General features: G+C 39.9%; 1 protein-coding gene across 1 annotated transcript; it reads left to right on the top strand.

The window, feature by feature from the left end:
• Nucleotides 1-701: 701 nt before the first annotated feature.
• On the top strand, nt 702-19,082 carry tars1 (threonyl-tRNA synthetase 1). The gene is made up of 19 exons (XM_075467505.1): nt 702-874; nt 1,659-1,736; nt 4,971-5,161; nt 5,535-5,658; nt 6,914-7,035; nt 7,730-7,847; nt 7,933-7,997; nt 9,291-9,369; nt 9,540-9,686; nt 10,114-10,212; nt 12,834-13,000; nt 13,639-13,801; nt 14,586-14,723; nt 16,591-16,668; nt 16,750-16,850; nt 17,020-17,124; nt 17,372-17,444; nt 18,246-18,360; nt 18,486-19,082. The coding sequence occupies exons 1-19, from the start codon at nt 815-817 to the stop codon at nt 18,632-18,634; spliced, it is 2,172 nt and encodes a 723-aa protein (XP_075323620.1). The 5' UTR covers nt 702-814; the 3' UTR covers nt 18,635-19,082.
• The last annotated feature ends 8,637 nt before the right edge of the window (nt 19,083-27,719 follow it).

Below are 27,719 nucleotides of genomic sequence, written 5' to 3'. Positions count from 1 at the left end.
TCCCCCCACCCGAAACCCAACCTCCAACCAGCAGTGACACAGTGTCCTCTCCTCTTCTATGCCTGAGTGGTCATGTAGGCAGGTTGATAGGCATGGACCTCCTGGCTGATACAGAGCTTAAAAATAAATCAGCCTAAAGCACACAGTTTCTGAAACAAGAAAAAAAAAAACCTTTCTGGATTACAAATAAGCCGTTCAAGTCTATGCATTTAAAAATGTATCAGCGACCTAAATGGGTACAAGTACACAGTGAAAGAGGTTACGTCCTCAAACAAAAGACATAAACGGATATGGGAGTAAATCATGCCATCATGACTCTCGCTGGGAGGATAACATCAAAAGGGAAATATTTTTCTACAGAAGAGAAAAGCCATTCATCAGAATGCTTGAGAGCGTCACAGCATCAGATTCCGTCCTATTTTAGATTGTCTCCTGGTGTTGTAATTATGGGTTTTTGTTCCCCTAATTGATGCAGAAAAAGCACAGAACAGTGCACACCCGGAAAGCAGAAAATGAGGTACTTTGATGTTTAAAAGTAGGTTGCTCAAATCTGCCTTGCCAAAATGTTTATGCATTCACATACTATGTTCAAAGTGTATTGAAGAAGAAATAGAGAATGATTTAGGAGGGGAGGGGACTGCTGATGTTATGGTGATCTGTCATTCAAAGCGCCGCCCCACACGCCGTGTTGCATCAGAATATCCGGGAGACGTCATCATCCCTCACCCTGCCTCTGCCTACAGTACACACACATACACGCACACACATCAGACTGGAAATTAGCTTTTAAAAGTAGGGGAGCTCTGTACTTGTTATGGCTGAGCAAAGTGTCTTGGAGAAGATGAGCGAACTGCAAGTGGACGCGGTTAAAAAGGTGATTCGCTCACTGGACCGACTACATTTAAGTAATTTAAGCTACCCGGCAGCTAGCCTAGCCTGTAGTGAAGTTCGTGCTGTCATTTAGCCACTAGCAATGTGGCGCTAATACTTCAACTAACTGGCTTGTATGAGTGATTTTATGTTGGCTATACTAGAATATTAAATTTCAAGCTAAAAAAACAAAACAAAACATGGATTCGGATTTGTTTTAATGTGTTTATGTGTTACATTGTATGAGCTACGGTGCATGCTGGCTAACGTGCATCACACGTACAGCCAGGCGTGAGCCAAGCTCAGTTAAAAGTTTATGATAGTTTAGTATTTATTTGCCGATAGGTCGGTTTACATTTGCATAATCAACTTTGAAGGGCTTGTATTAATCGCCGTGACTCTTTTTTGAAAATCGGCACACAAAGTGCACCAATCGGATTTCTTTGTTAATCAAAACCCACTCGAATTACTGGTTTTGTTGTAATTTCACAAATTTCAGAAACAGGCCATAAAATATAGAGGTAACTATGAAGTGATTAAGCCTCCAAAAAAAAATCTTGCTTTACCACCGGTATGCTGGATCTAGCTTGGCATTCTTTTGTGACTTTTTTTTTGTCATGTTGTAATCCTGCTAAATAGGCTAGAAATAACTACATTAACCAGTACCTTAAACAGTAACAGTATGTTTTGTTCTCAGTTAGATATTCGTGGATTGTCATTCCAAACATGTTCGGTTTACTTTCGCTACAGTAAAATATTCTTGCCTTCATGGTGTGATATTTTGACAGGTGGCAAGTGACAATGGTAAAGATGGAGGGAAGAAGAAGGCAAAAAATGCTGCTGGGGATGCTGCAGGCAAGGCTGAGGTGAGCTTCTAACTTATATTTTAGAAATGATTTAGTTGCTATTACTTGACGTTATAGAAATGTTCTCTAGTTATTTTTTTCATATGTATCTAAACTGTGGTGGATAATAATGTAGATCTTGGTGATTGACTTTAATTATTATTTTGTGTTTGGTACAGTCACTTCCTTTATTATACACAGTTATCCACATGTTTAGATAGAATATTTAAATTGAGGATTTTATCAATTTTAAAACAAACGATGAAAATGAAGTATTGGCATCTCGGTGCACAGGGTATTTTTAAAATGTATTTATTGTTTTTACACAAGACTGACGCTCCCATGTTTTTAGGAGAAATAACAGTTTCAGTTGGTTTCCATCTGAAACTTAACTGTTAGATGCAGCCAAGATCTTTTCCACACATACACATTTCCCCTCCTTCATTCTAAAAATTAAAAAAACAAAAAAGACAAAGAAATCCTACCCAAATAGTGCAGTTTACAAAAAAATATCAGATAAATTGGAAACACAACCACAACACAACAGCTTACTGAGGATCCAAATGATACATCGTTGCTTTATTATTTTCCAAACCGCTTGTTTTGACAGTCCAAAGTTATTGATTGATACGTGTAAACTCCACCTCAACTGCCTGATGGTTGACACTGATAGGTGTCATTACATTTTTCTTCCAATCTCCAAAGAGAACATTTGACATATGAGAACTATTCTGGGGCAACTAACCTTTCATTGTCAAAGTTATTTCACCAACTAGAGGTCCCTGATCGGGTCTCATTCACGGCCGGCAACGTTGCTGTAAGGTTCTATGTGGGATTATGCCGCAGTGACCTCATTCAGATACCTCCGACCTTCTATTTAGTGTTCTACCCTGTCCACACGACAACACTCTTGACTACGATTTTTAAAAATGAACCTTTCTCTATTAAGGACACAGATAATATCTTCACCCAGTGGCATGTACAGTGAAGCCAGTTCAACAAAGCCAGACTTTCTTTGTGTTTGCTGGCTCAACAAAACCTAAACATCACGGGTAATACGACAGTGGTTATGATCAGGCTATTCAGGCTATCCTTTTTAGGTTCTGTGTTTGCTCACATAAAGTGGGTTTTTTATGCGTCATTTAATGCATCTTCCATACAAAACACACCAATCTGTTCAGTTGTAAGAGGAGCAGGTTGTTTGAACTGAGGGGTGTGAAATATATAGGAACTTTTAAGGAAAAATACAGATGGTACAAATAAGACAAGTGAGGAATGCAGAGGAAAAAATTTGCAAAATAGTGATTTGGAACATGCCTTGTTCATCTCCAGCTGCAGATACATCTCCTAAAACTTAAGCTTGATACTCAGGAAGTGCATTTAGCCCTGACAGTGTCCCATGACAACATGGTACTTACTTAAGTCATTGATCAGATTCAAATTTGCTTTGATCTGATTGGATATATTCTCTGATATATTGGCCTGATTAATTTTCTAATCTGTGTTAGATCCAATAGCAGCAGCATAAAACAGACTTGTCGGCAAACCCGGACAAAGTGTAAAAACCATGACATCGTGCATCACCAGCTGAATGTGTGGCTTGCACAGTAAGGTGATGCACTACTTGCATTTTGTTTTGGTGTAACGTTGTGTTCTGTGGTGGCACAATAACAGCCTCAACTGGTTTAGATATACAACATATTCCTTCAATTGAAAAGCTACACAGAGAGTTGTTAATTCAGCTCTCGGTTCTGATCGAATCGGCTGATTTTTAGTTTTGGTTGAAATCTATGCAACTATTTATTAATAGAATAAATGCTGGGAAGATGGCATGGATGTCGTTGACATTGTGTTACAGTTAAATTTGCTACTGATCAGCATCTAAATATAGCAGGCTTTCACTGATCTTTTTCAGATGATGGTTTAATGATTGATTTTTTTTTTTTTCTGTCAGTAATTTGACGTTCTTAGTTTTATTCATCTCATGTAAGTGCTGTCAGTTTTGCTACAATGTCAGATGCCAACTGTCAGCACTTCTGCCTGACGATGATTTAAATGTTGTTTCAGTCGGATTTCGCTGGCTGGGATGCCATCAGTGAAATAGTGGCGCTTCGACAGTTTAACCTGAAACTTTGAACATAAGCTGGTCGAGATCAGGTGATTTGCTCAGCCGATGTTACCATGGAGATCTTGCCAGAAGGAAAGGAGACAGCACAGACAAAAATGTCTTTTTTTCTAAAAAAAAAAAAAAACAACAACCAGAAAACCCCTTAATTTGCTCAAAATAACATGTTTATGTTTATGCATTAAGCAGACGCTTTTATCCAAAGCGACTTACAAATGAGGATTTAACATTAAAGCTAACATCAAAGCTAACAATAAGCCACGTAGAAGGAAACCACTAGTCAGAGGTGACAGTATAGAGCAGGCATAGAGGGAAGAACGGAAAGAGAAAGTGCTGATATATTTCAGGGACAGGACAGCAATTGTCATACAGAACATCAAGTTTGTACAGGTTTACTTTTCCAGTTTCCTAATCGCAATCCGTACAACATCCATCCATCACAATTCTAATTAGCTGGACAAATGTGTGTGTCTTTTGGCAGACATAATTTAATGAAAGAACTCTTGCATGTACGCTTATCTTGCTGCACAAATCGATCAATATTTACAAACCTACTGCAGTCATAAACTACTCAAATGAAAACAGCAAACCAACATATATTCCGAATGTAGAAATAGTACTTTAAGCAGAGGCGGATGCTTGTTTTAGGCTTCAGACGGATTGCCTCGCAGTGTGCGTGTGATGCCGTTTCGACCGAGCGATGGGTTTAACTTGCATGCACACCCACGGTTGCAGCTTGTCAATCCTGCGATATGCAACAACTGTTGAGTAAAAATAATGTTGCATTATGCAATCCAGCACACTAACCAACACTATCCACACAAAAGCTCTTTTGCTACGGTGGTTAATTGAGTCATTGCACCCACAGATTTTGTAAAATTCTGTGGGAAAGGATGGTGGCTTTGTTCTCTTGTAACATAATTAAACAAAATAGATGATGTGGCGAGCTTTAGAGGTAGAGATTGAGACATCTCAACCATCTGTAATGTCTCAAATGATCCGGTTGATGTGCAGTTATCAGTTAACCTTTTGTTTTTTCTTTAAAAAGGGGAGCACAGGTTGAATGATTTGCACAGTGAGAGCATTATCTACTACATGTCCATTTACGTACAACTCTTGTTTCTGTGCAGTTGTCGCCACCACCTCAGTACATCGATGAACGCCTTAATTTGTATGCGAAGCTGAAAGCCGAGCACGACGCTCTGATGGCAGAGAAGGCTGCAAAGAACAGCAGACCCATCAAGGTGACCCTGCCTGATGGGAAGGTGGTGGAGGCGGAGTCCTGGAAGACCACACCATACCAAGTGGCATGTGGAATCAGGTCGGTCTAATCATAGGGCTGCTGCAATTATTATGACATTACACCCAACTGCAATTAAACATTAACGCAAGCAAGGAACAAAAACCTCATTGCCAAAGATGAGCTGTCAGGTTTATTTATGCTGCCCGTCATAAAATTTTACTTTTTAAAAAGGCCTCAGAGCAGCGTCATTATAAAACAGCAATTGCAAATGACACATGCCAACCTTTTAACTGTTAAGTGAATGAATGCGGTCTAATGCAAGCCTCTGAGTCCATTATCACTTGTATCACATGGTCTCGCAGCGTATATCCAAATGTATCCGTTTGCAACTTCATATACACATCCGTGCACCATTTTGTTATGTAATATTTCTTTTTTTTTTAATGTGCAGTCAAGGCCTTGCTGACAACACAGTGATTTCCAAGGTGAACAACAGTGTGTGGGACCTGGACCGACCTTTGGAGGATGACTGCAGCCTTCAGCTGCTCAAGTTTGACGATGAGGAGGCCCAAGCTGTAAGTCGAATTTTTGGATAAGCGCATAAAGAATTCAGCCTTTAAGATTTTTGTATTATAATAAAATATTATATTATTCTAGAATAAAACTAGATTTTCCAGCTTTCAGAGATTTTTAGCTAATTTGCCCAGGACTGCAGCTGGTTATTTATTATAGCGCAAGACCTCTCAGTAGTTTTTTTTCCATATCGCTCATGTCTTAAAGGGATAATCTGGAGTAAAATGCACTTTTGGTCCATTTACGGGATGTTGGGAGTACATACGTTGAGTTGACATCAAAATCATTTAATTCTGATGTGTTTTGAGAATTTTGATTTGACCGTTTTCAGCCAAAAGTCGTTAGCCTGGAGGAGAGTGGGGCATATGGTATCGCCGCTACAAAACGCTATTTTTACACCTCTTCTACAGCTCCAAACAACATAACACTTACGTGGTAGTGAGTAGAGGGTCCCTAAATCCAAACAGAAGTGTCCCGAGGTCTTCATGTGGTCGGATAGAGAGTCCAGAATGAATTTAAAACCAGCCAGTATCTTTCCGGAAATGCTCCTGCTGCAGCTGGCATCTTCAGCGTAAAGTCCTTATAGTAGAGCCGAGTGTGGAGTAACACGCTCTGGAAATTCACAATTTCGTTGCCGTTTTTTTTTTTACAAACATAGTCCAGTATTTCTTTAAAATGATTTTGATGATTTTAATAAAATATTAAATGATTTTGATGTCAACTCAACGTATGTACTCCCAACATCCCGTAAATTGACCTAAAGTGCATTTTACTCCGGATTATCCCTTTAAGGGTAAACAACATTATACGCTTTTAGAAGTTAATCTGGACAAAAGTGATTGCCATGGTCCATAGTGTAAAATATTTAGAAGGAGTGATGAACACTAAGTGTTTGAACACTCAAATAGGTTTTGCAAAGTCCACCGCTCAGTAAATTATTGTAATATCGGCACAAATTGAAGTTTCACAACCTTAAACCCTATCAACACATTCACGGCTAGGGTGTAGATCATTTTAAAATCTAAGTTCAACCTCTGGGGAAACTATGAATAGAAAATATAACAAAACATTTGAGAGGTTAGCCCTTTATTGTAAATAACTGCCCTTAATATTTAAAGAATATAAATACATGTTGTGTGTCCTAAAAATAAGACATAACACCATCACATCAGGAACGAAAGACGTGCACATGTTGCATTCTACTATTACTACTGCTGTTTTTCTAATCCGATGATGCGCTGTGTACATTTATTTTAGGTTTACTGGCACTCCAGTGCTCATATCCTGGGTGAAGCCATGGAGCGGGTGTATGGAGGGTGCCTCTGCTACGGTCCCCCGATTGAGAACGGCTTCTACTATGACATGTTTTTGGAGAGCGAGTGAGTAGCACTGGGCTTGGCTTCAGCTTTGTGTCTTTAATCAATAGCATTCAAACTAATTCTTATTCTTATTATGTACTTCAGGGTGTGACATGTGTCCAACAGGTTCTCTTAAGTCCGGTGACTAACATAAATCAGGCATTTTGCAATGAAAGTAATGCTGTCTAGCTGGATTTTTTTGTGGGCGTGGATTGGAAATCAGCTTTTATATCTTAGTGTGATTTGTATATTTAGCTCAAACTATATTCAATTTACACTACTTCAGTTTGGCTTTGAAGTTTTAACACATCTTTCATGTAAACAACTTTCTCCCTTGACCTCTCTCTAGACTAAGTGCTTTTCTTCACACATTGGGCTGCTTGAGAGCTTGAGCAGTGCTGTCTAATTAATTCTACAACCTCGCTAATGAAGTCATTTTATGCTAATGGCATTCTTAGTGACTGTTTTTTTACAAGGGTATTTTGACATTGCTTAAGCCCTAAAGCCAAGGCCTTAAAGTATTTGTCCATCCTTGGCAGAGGTTATCAATTTCTTAGTGGACAACAGGCCTGTTCACACAGTTGGATATCAGGTCACATCAATAATGGCCGTTGGTAACGGTTAACTGCTGTGTGCAGATTTATATGTGATTTTATGAGAGGGTTGTGTTGGATGTACTGTTTCTGCCATGTTTGTTTCTTGATGTTGAATACAGGGGCGTATCAAGCAATGACTTCCCCGGTTTGGAGAACCTATGCAAGAAAATCATCAAGGAGAAGCAGCCATTTGAGAGGCTGGAGATAAAGAAGGAAACACTGCTGGAGATGTTTAAGGTATCTCAAAAACGCTCAACGCGCATATGAAGCATGAAGATATATGATACATAGATGTTCAAAAACCACCTCTTTTCATTCGCAGTACAACAAGTTTAAGTGCCGCATTCTGAATGAGAAAGTCACCACTCCCACCACCACCGTTTACAGGTGAGACCAGGCTCACTGGTCAATGTTTTCTTATTGTCCTCAAATGTCACGAATGACCAGAAAACAACAATGGCTTTATAGCACCAAAAAAAAAAAAAATTCAAATTTAAGCCAGATGCATCTTATAACGCTGCTGTGGACCTCTGCGGTTGTACGCTATAGAGTCCAGGGCTTGTTCTCGTGTTTTTTTGCATGATCCTAAAATCGTAAAAATTCCTTCATCTTTTACTATTACAGGTCATTTTGAATAACTTCTTCTGTTTTTTTTTGTTTTGTTTTTTTTAGCTAAGCGGAAATGTTTCTTTTTAGAATATCATTTTGTTATCTGAAACAACATTGCAGCCGTGAGCCGATACATAGCATCCTACAGAGGGACAGTTTTTTTTTTTCTATTTTTCTACAATTTCGAGAAAATAAACTGAAACTCACTCAGCCGTTTTGTAGCCTCGGCTAAATTAAAACCTTCCTCCTGGTCTTAAAGTCGACGCCGGCTTGTGTGAAATCAAACGGATCAATGAAGACTGCTACAGAGGAGATTGTAATTAGGTTTTGCAAATTTGCCTCAGACAGACGACTTTGCGTGGCTGTTTTAATTCTTCTCTAAAGACTGAGCCGCTGCTCTGCTGCTACACTGTTAACAGTAATTATCGGCGCCGCTTTAGCCAGTGTTTCTGAAGACGGGGAACATTTCTCCCAGGGGAGAAATTGTCTGACTGTCAAACAATTTTGTCTGAGCGAGCACCTGTTTCTCTAAAAGGAAATCCTTTAGCACGTGCTCCCTCTTCACCGACGGTGCCACTGCACCAGCTTGTGAAGTATTGTTTTTCGCACGCAACCCAGGTCTCCGGTCCGTAACTCTTTAAATGCTGTCAGCAACATACTAGTAGGATGAGCACACGCATCGTGTCAAGGTCAGTGGTGATGCCCACACAAGTTGAATTCCATTCTTACTGTTCTGTATTTCTAATTGTATTCTTTTATGTTATTGTTGAGTGTTGTACTTTGAGAGTGAAGTTTAACCGGAGTCAAATTCCTTGTTTGTTTACTCAAATCTGGCCAATAAAACTGATTCTGATTCTGAAACCATAACTAATTAATAATGCACACTCGCCCCAGCTAAACAGGGGCTCTATTACAGGTGGTTTAGGTGTGATTAGCAATGTCGGTGTGAATTATGTTCGAAGGCGTTTTATTTATAGGGGGGAAAAAGGTGGGGTGAGGCTGTAAACATGTTTTAAAGTTTAACCTCTTAGAATTTCTCACACAGAGACTCATAGGTATTCTTTGTTTCAGATGTGGTCCCTTAATCGACCTGTGTCGAGGGCCTCATGTGAGACACACTGGAAAGATCAAGGCACTCAAGATCCACAAGGTTAGTTTTGTTTTTGTCTTTAAACAGCTGTGCAATACATGAAGCATGGTTGTATATATTTTGTTTGTCCCCCTTTTCTAGAGCAGTAACGAGGTGTTTTACCCTCTGGAGATTTGATGGACTCTTGATGGAAAGCTAAAAATGTATATTCTCACTTTGTGGTGTGCTAGAATTCTTCTACTTACTGGGAGGGAAAGGCAGACATGGAAACCCTCCAGAGGATCTACGGAATCTCCTTCCCCGACCCCAAAATGCTCAAAGAATGGGAAAAGTTTCAGGAGGAGGCCAAGAACAGAGATCACCGCAAACTAGGACGGGTATGAACTGAATTGCAAAATGACTTGTCTGTAGGTAAAGGGGTTTAAAAGGGTCTCCAACAAGGTTTTATTGTGCTAAAGGAAGGTTGTATGTGGTATGCTGCTATTTGTTGAGCTGCAGTCAAAGCAAATATGAAATACAGGCACAATATTACTAAAATATAAGAGCTGCGAGTGATTCTTGATGTGATCCAAGAATCTCTTGTCTGTTAAAAGTCTGTTACAATTCAAGAATGATGAAAAAGGGTACCCCTGACCAACTTACTGCGTCAGTGGTTACATTAGCATACAGCATCCGGGTAGATTTGGCACTGTTAAATAATAGTTGTTATATAATATTTGTTACAGAGAATTGATGCTGATGTAAGGGTGGGTTTTGTTGGTAGCCATTCGCTTAATGTAATTACACTCCTTCTTTTTAATTCAGGAGCAGGACCTGTTCTTCTTCCATGAACTGAGTCCAGGGAGCTGCTTCTTCCTGCCAAAGGGGGCCTCCATCTACAACAAACTGACTGAGTTCATCAGAGTGAGTGTAAACTGCCAGAGCTACAAATGGATGACTGCCTTGATCTCACTCAGAGTTTTGACATGCAAGAAAAGGAAGAAAGTTTCATCTCCAAAGCATTTATCAGTTATGCAGTTAATAACTGTCTCTCTTTAAAACCTATAAAGCACACTGCGTAGTGTCCTCTGTAGGTGGCGATAGGCTATAATGTGCATGGCTGTGATGAACAGATTGGAGTTCGTTAACCAGAAGCAACATTTTTCGGAAGAGGACATGAATAAAACCTTCACCTTGGCCATATACAATGGAAAATGGATGGAGGACATATTTGTGATTATGTAGTGTCAGTGAGTATTGGCCATGCGGAGGCAGAAACCGCTGAGCGTTAGATTCTGGCTGCAACAATGCATATTCTTTCAAAAAAAAAACTTGGATTCACTGAATCTCAATTTTTTTTATAATAATCAAATGTAACCGATGAATTTAAGAAATGTTAGCGCCTCCCTCACAGTGTTAAAGGCTGAATATCAGTCATTTCAGTGTCTTCTGCAGGTCAGCGAGTTGACTCCTGCCTTCAAATTGCCAGTGTTGGCATCATATCGTATGGCCGTATAAGGGTTTAATTCTTAGGTATGTGGCGATATCTTGGCCCACACATTCAGCAGTAGATGCATTACATGGCAGTGCTTTGTGTGGAATATCGCCAACATTGTTCTGTGATCTCAGAGGAGGCCTTTACCTTTCTGTACCTTCTTTCTTACCTTTCCTTTCTTTGTCAGGAGTTTGTGACTGCAGTGGCACAGGAGGGTTTAAATGTGTTTTTTGTGTTGGATATTTCAAAGTTCGATAAAAATATTGAATTTAATCACAATGTTTAACTGCTAAATGCTTTGGTTTTATAATTTTTATATATATATATATATATATATTAGGGCTGGGCAACGGTTAAATATTTTAATCTAATTAATCACATGATTTCCCTGATTAATCACAATTAATCGCATTTGTACGGAAAATCCAAAAATGAATTCAAAAGTAGTGTATAGCTTTTAGCATTTAGTTTTATTTGAAATGTACTCCCATATGAATGAAAGTGCCATAACATTTGTTGTGCAAACACACTTTTAACATCAGCATTTTTATGTAGTTTTTATGTAGAAGCCTCGCTCCACTGTCTGTTTCCTTGAATGACTTGCTGGTATCAGTTGTGTGTTTTGCCTTTAAGTGATATTTTAGACTGGAACTACTACGGTGATGAGACAATTAAACTTGGCAGTGTTTACAGATGACTTTGGTTCTGTCGACTCCGCCGTCTGGAAGAACTTTAAAATGAAAATGGCCGAGTTAAAGTTCCGTACCCTTCTCCATGTTTGGTGGATCCGCCAATTACTTTCTTTTCCGGTTCCGCAGCAGACAGCAACAGACTTTTACAAAATAAAAGCCTGTGAGCAACAGACTTTTACAATAATAAAAAAAATAATAAAACAGGGGTGGTCCGTGGCGTAGTGGGTTGAGCAGGCGCCCCATGTACAAGAGTCTATAGTCCTCGCTGCAGCTGGCCCCGGTTTGAGTCCCATATCGGACGGCCCTGTGCTGCGTGTTGTTCCCCCTCTCTCTGCCCCCTGCTTCCTGTCTCTCTGAACTATCCTATCAATCAAAGGCACATAAGCCCCCCCCAAAAATAATAATAAATAATAAAAAAAAAAAACTGCGTTAATCCGCGATAAAATATTTATCGGCGTTAAATCGAGTTAACGCGATAATAAAGAGTTAACTCGCCCAGCCCTACTATATATATAAAAAGGAAATATTTGGACATATTTTGATGGTATTGTTGTCACAAAGTCTTGCCTTTTAACATGTTTAAGTAAATGCATACAATTTGCATACCTCTACCATAAACTGAATATGACTTTACTTCCAAATCCTGTGCTGCAAATGAATACTGACATTATTTTCACTTACGCACACCACAACATTGATTATCTCTGACCTGACAATAGAAAAACATTGCTCAGTGTGATAAAGAGCTCGTTGTTGGTGGACTAGACATGTTTGAAAAAGATTAAAACGTGTATTCAAAATGCATCAGGCAGCATTGAAGAAGGGCTCTTTTGCTCTGTTTAACAGCCACAAATTGGTTTTCAATTGGCTGTCACTACGGAAAACACTTTGGAAGCGATTTTCACTTTCAATGTAGTAAAATAGATTTCTGACCGAGGAGATTTTGAGGAATTTGTTTTGTCTGTACTAGTCCAAATACGGTGGCTGTGACAACTTCAAATAAATTGCACAAGGTTTTATTTCATTTGCACGTTAATTGCTGTTTTGAAACTTATGTCGGTAAAGGAATATGTCCAAGAAAACGGAACGGGCCGACAACATGCCAGCAAACCTGACAAAAGCTCCTCATAGAATAAACCGGAAAATCATGTCAATATTTGTCAGAGCCAGACAAAGATGATGGCCTGCAGCAGAACAAACGTGATTAGAGGTTATGTTTAAATCTTTCCCTTTTTTTTTTTAAAGGTTATTTTAGAGTTATCTTTTTTTCCTCAGTTGTTCCTCAGTTTATCCAGTCGCTCCTCAAAAGTAAAATGTGTGCAGTTTGTGAAAAACATCTTGTGCTCCGTCTTTGACAGAGTGAGTACAGGAAGAGGGGCTTCCAGGAGGTGGTGACACCCAACATCTACAACAGCAAACTCTGGCTGACCTCCGGACACTGGCAGCACTACAGCGAGAACATGTTCTCCTTCGAAGTGGAGAAGGAGATCTTTGCCCTCAAACCCATGAACTGCCCTGGACATTGGTGAGGCTTCTTTTTCGATACCATCTGCATGTTTTCGAGGTAGAGTGTCCAATAAACTTTTAGTTTTTTTTTTTCAGCAGGAGGTACGGGTGCCTTTTTTTTCTTCTTTTTTTTTGACAGCATTAAATGTCTTTTGTCATTAAATAAACTTTTAGTTCTGTCAAAATAAGAATGTCAATTTAGCTCCATGAAACACTGAGAAGTGACACTGGCGAAGCTTTATGAGAGGAACTCGGGGGGCTGACTCAGTCGTTGTGAAACAGCTTTATATGGCGGTGCCACTGAAGCCCTCAACCAGTTCAGCTGAACTTGTTGCTCTTGCTGTGTTTTCAGTTCTTTAATGACCCCGTTTGTTTTACTGCTAAATGCTGCATTGCAGCAATCTAGTTCAAATCTGTCACTCTTCAAATCTTTTATCACCCGAAACTGTGAGTTTCAGTCGATCTACTCTCCTCCGTATATCACAGCTGAAGCAAAAATGAGCTTTCCAATGAATGTAGGAGTAGTTAGATGTTGGGTTCAGGTTTTCACAGTCATACTGAAACCAGTTGGGAACATTTGAGGCATTGTGACAGCTGTAGGCTGAAGTTGACAGTTGTAGTTTTACAACTCTGCTTCTTTGTCTGCTCGGGAACCAGCCTGATGTTTGCTCACCGTCCTCGCTCCTGGAGAGAGCTGCCCATCCGCATGGCCGACTTCGGCGTCCTGCACAGGAATGAGCTATCAGGGGCCCTGACTGGCCTCACTCGAGTCCGTCGGTTCCAGCAGGACGATGCTCATATCTTCTGCTCCATGGACCAGGTGAAGGCCAAGTACATTCACAAAACACATGTTTCTGATGGAGAATGTTGCCTGAAGTGATTGACTTAACACATCAAAGTCTGTTTACAACCTCTGGGTTTACCACTACACACAGTATGTGGGAGGATAAAAATCCCATAAAGCTCTCTTTGGCTTAGAAATTGCCTCGAGTGACGTTGCTCAAGGCAGTGATGGCTGAGGTTGAAGACTACATTTGAGAAAATAATCATTTCTGGTGGTCTGGAGTTGAATCTTCCCTGCTGAACTGTCAGCTCATGCAATGTTGATAATGCCGGCGCTGGGTTTTTGACAAGGAAAAGGGATGTTTCTGCCCCATCACATTTTGACCTTTTAAAAATATATTAATATTTAACAGTTTCACAAGAGTGTTGCAGATTGATTCGAAGTGGAGTCATAACACTGCCTCTGTTCACATCACATTTAGTTATATATATAAAATGATAAATGTTTTATTTGGGAAGTTAGGCTACATTTAGTGAGGGTGAAAAAATTCCCATTTGCAGAGAATCATGATTTGAAGGCTTCCAGTATATGACTGTCTTGCTGGCAGTCGTGTACTGGGAGTGACCCTTACGGGTGAAAACTGACTGGCACCTGAAAAACGGTGCTCACACTCTGATTGTGTTTTGTAAATTAGAAACGACAATCAACGTGGAAGCAAACTGCACACATTTTCTATCTTATGCATGCCAACTGCATGCCAAAAGCTGGTTGGATGTGATGCAAGTGCACACGTCACAAATAATGTCATGATTGATCCCAGATCGAGGACGAGATTAAGGGCTGCCTGGACTTCCTGAGGACCGTGTATGACGTGTTTGGCTTCACTTTCAAGCTCAACCTTTCTACCAGGCCAGAGAAGTTTCTGGGAGAACCAGAGATCTGGGACCAAGCAGAGAAGGTAATTTACAGGCCTCGTCTTCCTTCCATATATTAGAAAATATGAACACCTCTCACCCTAATTCTCACTACAGAATTAAGATGCAAATGTATGATATTATCTAGACAGAAACTCCACTACCACTTCACAGACAGCGAGTGGAAGGGTGAGATATTTGGACCCAAAGAAAATTCATATTTAATTGATTTGTGTGTGTGTGTGTGCGCGTGTAGATCTGCCATCAGATCTAAAGAGGAAAACGCTTTTTCTTTTTCTTTTCCAGAGATTTCCTCTACTTATTGGTGCTATCGCTGTCTGCCTGTGCTGTCATATCGGATTTGTTCTTTGAAAACCCACTCGATATTCTATATTGTTTATTTATTTTTTCAGTTAGGCATCTACGCTTCAGCTCTAATTTGTGTTTTAACACGAGCACAAACAATGACAGGAGTGAGCTGAACAGAGTGATAATTAGTGTGTAATTGCTGCTGCTTTTAGCGTTGGAGCAACTACAGCAAAGAGCCTATCTGGTACAACCTGAAGCCTTGCAGAATGAAAGCTTCAGTCTGAAAGCTGATGAAGGTGCCACACGCCACTGCTTTCTATTGTCACGAGCTTTTGTATATGAAGGACAAACAAATTTATCAGTCTGACAAGCCATTACAGGCAGACTCTGAATGGAAGAAAAGGTATTTGTTGGGAGGACACAAAGCCTGCGTAGAATTTTGTATGAGGGTGGGATTTTTCTTTAAAATAATTTTTGTCACGGTATTGATTTTGAATCTGATTGTAGAGTAAAATACCAGTTTTCCCCAGTGTGACAGTCTGCAGTGCACGTTGTCGCTCTTCGTTTTCTGCCACTAAGATGCTCGTTTAGTTTTTCCTCTCTTGCATAATAAGCTGATGCTTTTGTCCCCCGTTTTCTCCCATTAATTTACTTTTTCTTTTCTCCTCTTTATATTCGTCGCCTCGGCAGTGTCGGGTTTGTCATCTTAATTTGCTGTCGGCTGATGTGAGGAGTTTTAAAAGGTGTTCTTGGTTTTGCTAACGAATAGCACTCAAATTTTTTCTCACTGACTCTGAAAAGAGTTTAATTAGGTGAATATTTGCCTCGGACAGATCACAAGGAACTGTAGACGCGTCCATGCTCATAACTTGTGAATAAATCAGTGTGAGATTGACAAAAAAGGCACAAAAAGTAACATGTCCTGACTGGCTCTACTTGCCTTTTGTTTTTTAATTAATTAATTAATTAATTTTTTGCTACAATCATTAAAGAGCTCAGTTTTCTTCCTGCCCGTAGTTTATTCTCAGCGTGGTTTCATTGCTGTGCGGTTCAATTTAATTGAATTTTTACACGTGTATTTTTGCCTCCTGGAGGAAAAAAAGCATTCCTTGTGGTGAAAGTTAAATTTAACATGTAATTTTACTATCAATCACTCGAGTGGCCGCAGACATTATTTCAATATTAAAAGACGTCGCAGTCTGCTGGTGGCACATTTCTCTTCTGCTTCCGTTCTTAAGGGCCTCTTAATTGTACAGCTGTCTCTCTTGATCTCTCACAACGCTTTTCTCTCAGGGGAAAACCTTTAAATTGAAGACCTCCATTTCATGTTTAATGTTTGCACTCGCCATGGTGGAAAACGATGTACACAAAAAAAAAAGTGACGGATGACCTTGGCAAAGTGACTGGAACAAAAGCTTGCTGCGTGTTTCCCTCACCTCATTAAATCTCACAAGCAACCGTGAAATATTATTGAGGAATTAACATTTCTCAGCTCAGTGATTAGTTCCAGAGGAAGTAAAGGTCAGGTCTTAATATACAGCTTTGCTTGCCTCCACTATTTAGCTGCACGTTGTCAAACAGCGATATCGTTTGTTTTTACAGCAACTGGAGAACAGCTTGAATGAGTTTGGAGAGAAATGGGTTCTCAACCCGGGTGACGGAGCTTTCTACGGACCCAAGGTGAGCCGTGCACTGCTGCACTGATGTGTTTTAGCTGTGAATCGGGAGGAGGGATGCTGCTAATCGCTTCTTTGTTCGCAGATTGACATTGAGATCAAGGACGCCATCGGTCGATACCATCAGTGTGCCACAATACAACTTGATTTCCAGCTACCCATTCGCTTTGACCTCACCTTTGTCAGGTAACTGTTTTGTTTTTTTGTTTTCATTTGACTTGTATTTTTAACACCAATGATATATTTGTATTTTTGCTGCCAAAGGTAATGTCTAGTACAGAATTAAGACCTGATTGAACTATTAACACTTTTTTTTTTTTTTGTGTGTGTGTGTGTCCTTTGAATAACTTCGTAGCCATGACGGTGATGACAAGAAGAAGCCAGTGATCATCCACAGAGCCATCCTGGGATCAGTCGAGAGGATGATCGCCATTCTTACCGAAAACTACGGAGGCAAATGGTTTGTAAATAATCTCAAAAGGTTCTTTTGTCAAGTACGGCCAGACTTTAGACATTGATTTTTCTTTTTCTTTTGCTGTTGCAGTTGTTTATTGAGTTTTTTCTAATGATTTTCAGATTTATTTGACAGATCTAGCAACACCTTCGGCCTTGTTAGGCTGCGTACATTTGCAGAACTTCCTTATGTATTGTGTCTGGTCCTCCGTTCGAGAAATGACTAAATGCAGATATATCCTGTTCTGTTTCAGGCCACTGTGGCTTTCTCCCCGTCAAGTGATGGTTGTACCTGTGGGACCAACCTGTGAGGAGTATGCTGAGAAAGTAAGCTAACCTCAGCTGCATTAGTACCTACACTGAAGAAGCCGTTTTCTCTTACAAACGGCTCTTCCTTTGGAGCTACGTTTCACAAGTAGCGAATGTTACGACTGGTAAAACTTATAGAATAGGTTGAGAGAAAGGAAACTCGACCTGTAATAAACTCTAAATGTGTTTGGGAGACTTTGACCATGTGTGCACAAGCATTTCCGTAGCTCTTTGGTGTTCTGCGGACACTCCTGTGGCTCATTGAGATTGAGTTGCTCAGTTGGGACCCACGTGGCAACGTTCCCGTAAATGTTCTGTAAAGAGTCAAAGAATATTAAATGCATCACAGAAGCCTCCTGCATATTGTTCACGTTCATTTTTGCACTAATAATAAAAAGTGCAGTTTGTCTTTAGTCAGCAGAGGAGCAACAACATAAACTAACATCTGTTTAGCTTCATTTACTTCTCTCTTGTTTTGCATTGGCTAAAAGAGTGTTGAAATTTCACTCGAAATATTGCTAATTTGGCGGTTGTTCCTGTCCATGAAAGTAACTATGGACTTGTTCAGAAACAGGAAGTGTAAACGGGCCTTTAGCACTTTTTTGTGTAGAAAAGTGTCATTTGCACAAAACAGAAAAAGATTTTACTTTCGGGATAGCTGGAAAAGACAGCGGGTGCATTGTTTATTAGGTTGGCACTTTTTGGTAAACACTGCAACAACGTGAGAACCGGTCTGAAAATAAGATCAATTTCAAATTCTGTATTATGTAGAAGAATATAAATAAATTTTGCTCCCTCTTTCGCTGGTTAATGTGATAGGTCAAGCAAGAATTTCACAACAGCGGCTTCATGACCGACGTGGATGTCGACCCCGGCTGCACTCTGAACAAAAAAATCCGAAACGCACAGTTGGCGCAGTACAACTTCATCCTGGGTCAGTGGCGACACACTTTTCCTTCACTCCTGTCTTTTTTTTTTTCTTTATCTCTCCTTTGCTGTCCATCTAGATATTGATTTATTTTTTTTCCCACCTTTACATGTTATCCTGTTCGGAAAAAGTGGTGGGAGAGAAGGAGAAGACGAGCGACACTGTAAACGTACGCACCAGAGACAACAAAGTCCACGGCGAGCGCAGTGTGGAGGAGTGCATTGAGCGTCTCAAACAGCTCAAGGTGTCCAGGAGTCGAAATGCAGAGGAGGAATTCTGAGCTTTCAGCAGTCACTTCAAGAGGCCATGGAGTGAAGATCAGCTTTTGATGAGGGAATTAAATGCCAGCATACGTTGCCTAGTCTTTGCTTTTTCGCAGAAATCTGAATTTTCTCATACAATGCAATATCTGTTTTTCTGGTATCTTCCATTACTTCTTTGTATCATTGTTTCTGGTTATCAAATCAGATAATTGCTCTACTCCATGGATTTAAGAATAATTGTCCCTTCAAGTTTTGACTGTAATGTAATGAGGTCTTTGAACAGGTTTACAGAAATCTACTGTAAATTAATCAACTGCATCATAGAATGTTTTTCAAAACTGTTTCCATCAAAAAAGAGGAGGGTGGCTTGTACCGCTGTCTTAACTATTTCTGTCCATCACTCATCATTTCTTTGGGGAATTGAATATGAGATACAGTTTTGATAATTAAACAACCTATTCTTGATCATTTTGCTCTTCCTTTTGTGAGATGTTGGATAAGCTGGATGGTTTTAGAGCAAGTGGGATTCCAGGAGCTGTGCGAGTGTCTCAAAGCAAATTGGGCTTAAGTGTGGAGCTGAAACAAGTACAATTCCAATGATTTCTGTGACCCCTAAGGATCTAAGAAATGTCACCTTGGCGCTAGGCCTGGGGGACGGACTTACTGACGAGTGGAACATCATCTGGCCATTTTACCCATTGGGCAGAGCCAGGCTCATCCGTCTTAACTGGAATCCCAACCTGCATAAGGATCCATCAGGGTCTGATGCATTGTGGGTCGAGGCATCTTTGTCTCCTCAGGGAAGAATTTCAGACCAAAGAATTTTCAAGCTTTGTCTTAATGATGCAGCTGCTTAGTTACGCAATCTCATTCTGAAAATCTCCAAAACAACAATGCACACATGAAAGTGTGTTACGCAACGGGTTGTAAAAGTGTTGTGTATAGAAATCAGCATCAGTTTCTGATGACCTGCAACCCTTTACGAACGTGTCTGTAAGTCACACCTCAATTTACAAGTTCAAACTTAAATCATTAAATGGTTTACGACTGGGGGTATTCCATTTTGCTTAAAAGAGAGGTTCCACACCTTGATAAAAGTGGATGCTGATCACCTTTCGCCTCTCAAACATCATCATTTGGGATTGAAATCAATGATGTGCTCCTCTTTATGACATGCTGTCTAAACTTGGATCATTTACTTCAGCTGTGCACGGCCACACCACAGCATCAGTGAAAAGTTTATGTGCGCACCGTAAGCTCCATTTTTATGGCTTTAATCTTGGTAACTGTAATTAGCGCTCACTTTCATTACAGGAAAACGTTTCCAGTTACATGAATAAAAGGGCGCTCACACAAAGTGCAGGAAATTGATTAGAATCTATGTATTGTGCACGTAACTAATTTATCCAACCACAGGTAGGTGCTATAGCTGTGTGAGCTACTCATGCATCCGGGACCATAGAGACGAACAATATGCCTTGTGTTTCGACAGTTGGGAGAAGTGGCTTACAACAACAGCAGTTTGGACTTTTTAATGAAAAATAAACCTATCCTCTCAGGTTTGCTTTCTGACAGAGACAGACCTCAAAAGCCCTTGTAATAATCATGTTTACTGTCAGTGTTTTGGTTTCATAAAATGATCTCAAAATTTCTTGTTCTATGCAAAAGCTGACTTGGATTTCATGGCCTTGAAATACTAATTGCATAACTGTAAAGGATATTCATTATATGTGTAACAGGGAGACAAAAAAAAATCATTGAGCCAGAGTAGAAATAAAAACAAACAAAAGAACTCCTATCAAATCTGACCACAAGGGGGAACAGCTGAACCAGAATCTTCTGTGGGGGGGATAAGGGAACGGTGCTAATGTCACTGGAGTGTGGGAGAGAAAAACATTTTGATAAGGGGTTAATGAAAAAGTCAATGGAGTAGGAGAGTGTCAACAGATAGAGTGAGACAGCCAGAACTCTCTGGGGATTCGGCTCTGCTGTTAACTCCGAGCCTCCTCGTGAATCCTCACTCCCTCTCGTTCTGCTGGATCTTTCCTACATGCCTGACTGACGACCTGGCCACGAAGGGTCACAATGCTTCACTGAACTGAGCAAACTTCTTTCTCATGCGACACATGCGGTTTAAAAGATCGATTCACACGTTTCCCACCGAAGCTCTTCATACAAAAGATGCCGGAATAAGTCATGTTATGAAAAAACTTTAAAACTTACTTTATTACAATAAATCTGGCTATTTTTGTTTCCATGCCTGTCTTTCCATGCCTGACAAAAAAAAAACGCAATGCTCCTGAAAAGAACTGTTGATAATATATTTTAAAAGGACCAGCTTTTTACAAAACATAAAAATATTACATCCAAGATGAGCGTGGAATTTTGTTTAAAAAAAAAAAGATGAGAAAATTCTATCACTTAGATCTTAGTATGAAGACTTGACACAGAAAGACTCCATCTGCAGCTGACACCTGCTAACCAGAAGTACTAAACTTCACCAGTTAATGAGTTATATCTTGTTATCTGTACTAAAGCCAAAGCAGCTCACCATTTTAGGTTATATGATGGATTTTTTTGCAAGTTTCTACATACTTGCTAGTTGCCCAGCAACCACTCGCAGTCTAGAAATAGTTTGGCATGTGAATCTCTAAAAACCTATGAAACACGTTATTATCATTACCTTTTCATCATCATTTGCTTTGCAGTCTCTGATAGATGTTAACCCTGAAGTCAATTTTCACGTCAAAGAACAAGAAAGCAAATCAAGCGCGTTTCACCAAATGTCAATCTGCTCTTATAAACCACATCATGTATGTTGAGATTTTTTCTCTCCACTAACAGGTTGCTGTCTTTGTTGTTTTTTGTTGTTGTTTATTTTCCTTTGTCACCATGACAACTGACAGCAGCCACACTGTTGTGTCGTCAACCTGTGTGATGTCAGCTTTTTTTTTCTTTCCGCAGCAGTGACAGTCAAAAGCCAAAAAGCGACCCATGTGACACACTCCTGTTTCTACTGGCCAAGTAAATGCATATTTGACTGCTTACCAACCAGTTTCTTCTCCAGAATACTTCTCCGTCTCTAGAGAAACGCCTATCACCCATGCCACACACACACACACACCCTCCTCCTCCACCATAACCCCTCTGCATAAATGAAACAGAACCCTAAATTATGGTCAGCCGCTCATGAAGTTAGTTTTGCTTGGGAAAACCAATGCTGCCAGCTTTAATATCATAATGTTACCAAATTATATGCTTCTAATTGGGAACTGTTTGATCACGCTTTCTGGCTGCTGGAAATTTAGCGTGTGACCTTTGCAGGCTTTTTTTCTCATTTCAAAAATATGACCTCTGTTTCTGACCCAGCATAAATTAAGGAAACCACTTTACACTCAGGAGAGGCCTTCACCACCAGTCACACCCTGCATGTAGCCAACGGCAACATTTCACTGGGGATGTCTGCGATGTAGGTCTGGACAAGACATGCACACATAAGGCAGCTGCATGTCGAGCAGCAGGGTTAGTATAGTTTAGTTAATAGTTAGGATCAAAACCAAAATTCCAGAGAATATAAAGCATTCTTGACAGTATAGAGTTTTCAAGAGCTTTCCTAGTAGGCTACTTTTGGTTTACTATTTAACCAGTTTATTAAGACTGCTTATCCACAACTTTGAGATCATCTAGAAATTAAGATAACACTCAGGTTGTCAGTTGCAAAGCATGGCTTTTAACTGACTTTGAGTTGAATGTGTGGTGCAGCCACTGGTTGCCGTCATAGACTATAACCAAAGGTATCGGTTTGTGAACTGCTGTTTTGAAGCCCCGAGCTTAGCATTTGCATTACCTCAACTTATAGTTTATGAGTACAGTTTATGAAACACATACAATGTTTACCACTTTGCACACAGCTAAAAAATGTGCTACTGAATGATAACATTATATCAAACTGGTGACAGGATTGGTTCTTAGGTTTGTTGGTCATGACTGTCAGATCAGTCTCATGGAAAAACGGGAAGTACTCACTCAATAGAAAACTATGTATCTGTGCTGGCGAAATCAGTATTTTTTTTATGCCATCCAGTATGGCTTTCAAAGTAACATATTTCAACAGGACACTTAGCTTGTGTGTCCAGTAAGTTTTGTGTGTTTGGCTAAGAGTGAGTGACTTGGCAGCCACTAAATGTATTTTGATAAGTTATTACAGCGTTAAAGTTTTAATGCAAGCCATGATGTCTTGTTAACCTTAAAAATCTCATTTGGAATACCTCACCTCAACCAAGTTGTTAGTAATGTGCAAAACAGTGTTAAAACGGCAACACCAACCAAAAGAAAAAAAGTTTGAAATAAAGTTGTTCCAAGGTGGAAATGCTTAGCTGTGGTGTTAAGTGCTCGTTTCACTCGTGTGTCTTCTAGCATCTAACAAATACCGTATAAACATGTTGAAAAGGTTAAAAACAGTATTTTCACAAGGGGTGGTCTTTAATAGTGGAATTCTTTTTAAGAGGACCACCAACCCACTGATCAGAAGTAGTGAATCAAGCTAATTACAGTGAGATGACTCGTGGAAAAAAAAAATGTATATATACACTGGCTTTCAGACTGTATTTTAAAGAATGTGATGCTACTGGGGCCAAAATGATTTGAACCCAGCGCATACTGAATGTTTGTGTAATTTAAGGCACTTTGGTTCAACAAGTCAGGTCTAGTGATTGTTCATCTTGTCTATAGTTTATGGTAGCCAGTGGTGGTTGTGATAATAAAATAATTAAAGATCCCACAAATTTGGTCTGCAGCAATTATGACCCAACTACTCTAGACCACTTCATCTAGACCACTATGGATCAATCCAACAGAAACATTTTCCACAAAGTTGGAGTTGCAACTCAACAAAAGTAATTAGCCCCTGACACTTGAAGCCCAAATGTCTTTTTCACAAAGCAAAATTTAATTTAAAGCACAGCACCACAGTAGCAGCCAACGTTCTTTCTTTTTTTTTTTCTTGTTGGACAAACATGCTCCTTACGGTAAAAAATACTGTAAATCACCCATATGCACAGCCCACCTTCCCTTCATTCCTGTGTGTGTTGAAGTTGGCTCCGAGCAGTGGTCCAGCATGAATCAAGCCACCTCATTACAGCCAAGCAAAAAGCCATTACTCTGCTCTACCCACAGGGAATAACACCTTTTTCTTCATCAAACAGCAAATAAGAGCTGTTACCCATAGTTTCCCTTAGTTTGTACTGCACAACCTGATGCAAAATAACTAACCACTCACCAAACTGGCTTCATTTTGAACAGATTTTCCACTTATACACATTACCCGCTCAAGCAAATGAGCCCACAGAAGTGTTAAGGGAGATATTTCTGCATGTACACTGATTCCCAAGTAGTTGGCTGTTTCGACCATGAATTCCTCCTTTCTCACCTTGCTGTAACCTAAACACAGCCTCTTCCTTATATGCAGCCAGCCAGATGTTTAGGCTGGAAGCTCTCCACAGAGGAGGCCTCAGTGGTCTGCATGGTTGTTATTTATCTAAATTCTATTTTTCTATTTAACAGCTTCTTTTTTTCCTCCTTTTTGCTCTCAGGGGTGGTTTACTTTAGCCCCAAAGAAGGAGGAGCAAAAGGGTGGGCTTTGCCCGTCTACCCACAATTCAACTGTGGTTGACGGAGCTGATGAAGTTGAAGCTGACAGCTGCATAAATCACCAGCTCGTGGTGCTAATAGGTGGCAGTATAAAATCAAACGGAGACCACCCATGCTGCAGAGAAGGAAAAGGAGCATCAAGTCATATCTACCGTGCAGTACTGTACAGCCATCCGAAACACTTAAGCCCCCCCCTCTTGCCGCCCAAGCTGTTCCAGTCGAAGAGGCTCTCTAAGCAACACAGGAAAGGCCCGTCTGGCATCCGCACTGCAGTGATTCATATTTGGCACTTTCATAAAGGTTCGAAGCTGCTGGAGTTTTTTCGGGCCCATTGTTGAAATGTTCACTCTCAATCGCCCTTTTGGAAAAACCTATAAACATTTCAAGGCCAATCACCAAACAGGAGCCTGTGCTTTTTCTTCTTTCATATGAAGACTGCAGTACATCGCCCAATGCAGTTTTTCACTCCTCACAGTGAAGAGAATGGGCTGCACACTCACGATTACCAGAGTTTTTTTTTCTTTTTTATATTTCCTTGTATGAATGGAGAAGTGCTTGAGCTCATTCAGAAGAGCTGCTAAGAGGAGTGTGAAGGGGGCTGTTTGAAAGGCCTCTCTCTTTGTGAAACAGGAGATAAAACACAAACAAAACATAAGGGGTTGGACTCTCACTGAACAAAGCAGAGTATATCGCTCAATAACAAGTCCTGGATGCCTGGGTCCAGCACAACTAAACTTTATTTTGGATGAAGGACCTACTGTAGATGCTGTTGGATTGGGCTTCAGAAGGTGTGTGTGTGTGGGGGGGGCGTATGTGGCCATGTTTTCCATCATGTCTGAAGCTTCTATTGTGTTCCAAGAGTCTAACATATGGCACATATTTTCCAGGATTACAAGGTTATGAATAGAGACACAAATCTACAAACCTGGAATATTTTTTTTTTTAGTTTTGCTTTGGCATTCTAAAGGACTTTGGGTTATATTTTTTTTGTCTTGAGATGTGCAATACAAATACAGTTAAAGCTTAAATGGAATAATCTGTTTTTGTGTTTTTTTTCTATAAATCTGAACATAGCTCAGTCAGATTTGATCTGTCTTGCATACAGCAAATATCCACTGTATTTTTAGTCTCTATGTTGGTAACAAAACGTATTTCATTTTTACTGGTAGATTGATTGATTGATCATGATTTTATTCCTATTTTATTACAATTCACATCTCAAATTCATGCTCCAACACCACGAAAAGCCATGATGAACTTTTCCTTCTGTCCATTAGTAACAGAAATTTCAGCCTCTGCCTGAAATCTCTGACTCTGATGCACTTAAGCTGCTACAGGGTGTCTTTTACAGCCATTAATTGACTTGAGGTCATCCTTCATTGAACTAAAGGGTGCTCCAAAATTAGTCTTGGCTGTGTTTGCCCCTGACGGTAAAGGATGAGTGTTTATGGCATCTACCGGTGCTCCACTTTGTTGAGAAAAAAAGAAGATGAAATTTTTTTTTTTTTTTTTTTTACATCATTGTATGAGGATACGCCTGCTAGCGGGTTTGTTATTGATTAGCATCACTGATGAAATGAAGGACCACTGACAGAATGTGCTTTGCTTCGTGGTAAGTTGCAGAACCGACAGTATGTGTGAAAAAGAATTTGTGGGTAATTTGCTTGATTGCAAAATTAAGAAATATGTTCCAATAACTGAAATTGAAAATTTAGTATTTATGTTTGATGATGAGTTGTTCAGGATAAGTAGCAGTTTGTGGTGTGGTACAGTCAGTGGTCAGCCTGTTCACACAGAGGAGAGACCAAGCTTTGGCTCTTAGTCTGACCAATGACCACAGCATAGTGGCAGCAGCGGCTGGTGCAGGCTACTAAAATCTATCTCTGTACTTAGGTTTTGCATATACTGATAAAAGCTTTCAATCAAAACATTTTTAATCTTCAGGAATGATCAGTATACACAAAAATATCTGTGTTTATTGCTTAATTTTTATGGTTTAACATTAAGCTAAATGACATACATTTTTGCCTGAGCTGACGCCATTGCCGCTCATAAAGAAAAGTCACAGGATAAACTGTGAAGTAGGCACAAAACAGAAATCAATTAATTTGTGCAGATGAGCATTAATAACGCTTTAAAAGCAAGCCATTAAGTTTTCTAAGTCTAACCACATAATTTACCATACAAACATGGAGTTTAAACAAAACTCAGGTGTTAAAACTTGTAAACGTGGTCTTTGTAACAGTGCAGAGAGCTTATTGTCCTTCATTCACAATCATGAATAATCCTAAACTACAATATAAATGCTTTATACTATGGATTATTTCAATTACTGACCATTGGAGGCCTGTAGAAGGTCTGCAAATAGGATGAGGATGAGACAGACATGCACAATGCCCATTATGTCTATAACATCCCACTTTTGCACACATTTTGGCAAGCATAAATGCAAGGAACTCAGTTCTCAACTCTCAACTCGGAAGGTATTAAGTAATGGAACTTATATACAAATAAACAGAAAAAAAATTGGTGGCTATTTTGCTCGTCGTGACACGTTTGCAGCAGTTCATTGTCTTGTCTGGGGTGAAGTAATGCAGCCTTTGACGGACTCAAACCTGTGACATTGTGCCCACACACCTGTCCCTGAAACACACAGCCGCTTGTATTTTAAAGCAATTGCTGTGCTGCTATGTTTAAATAAACATTAAATGGAAAAAAACGTTAAATGGATGAAATGCCACTTTTCTCTTTGTAATCAACCAGACTTTTTACTGTAATGCTGTTTGACATGACATCCACACCCAAGGCTGACATCATGCCATGAGGAAATGTGACTTCACCCAGTGCACTGAACAGCAACCCTATTAGGCTGCCAATGTCTGTGGCCTATTTTCTAATGTTGTCATGGGAGAGGTGACTGCATTTGCAAGAGCCAAACAAAAGGCCCCTTTGTCCCTCTGTCCACATCTGCCCAAAATCACCTCCCCTAATTCCCAAGGTTAGTCTCTGGAATTGACAGCATAATATTAAACTGTCAAACTCTGTCTGTTGGCAACACATTTGCGTGAGTCACTGACTGCCGAGGTCGAAAGAAAACATCTCCCCTTCTGTTGAGCATGGCAGGCCAGTGAAGAGGCAATGAGAGCACCTTAACATATTTTTTTTTTTTTGTGAAAGTACTGTGAAAAAAAACGTGACAGCCCCCATCTCTTACAGGTGTCTGATTTTATACATATATATTTTCTTTATTCCTACCTGGCTTTAGTTAACTGGTCCCCTTTAATTGCATGACACTTACCAACCTGTCACTCACGCAGCAGCCTATATAAGCAGGTTGTGGCTGCAAATGGTGTGTGTGTGTGTGTGTGTGTGTGTGTGTGTGTGTGTGTGTGTGTGTGTGTGTGTGTGTGTGTGTGTGTGTGTGTGTGTGCTCTCAGCTCTAGTCTCCGCTCT

Source organism: Odontesthes bonariensis, chromosome 6 (genome assembly GCF_027942865.1).
Source record: "Odontesthes bonariensis isolate fOdoBon6 chromosome 6, fOdoBon6.hap1, whole genome shotgun sequence".
Lineage (NCBI taxonomy): Eukaryota > Metazoa > Chordata > Actinopteri > Atheriniformes > Atherinopsidae > Odontesthes > Odontesthes bonariensis.
The sequence above is the reverse complement of the archived record's forward strand: the minus strand, read 5'-3'. Positions and strand labels throughout refer to the sequence as shown.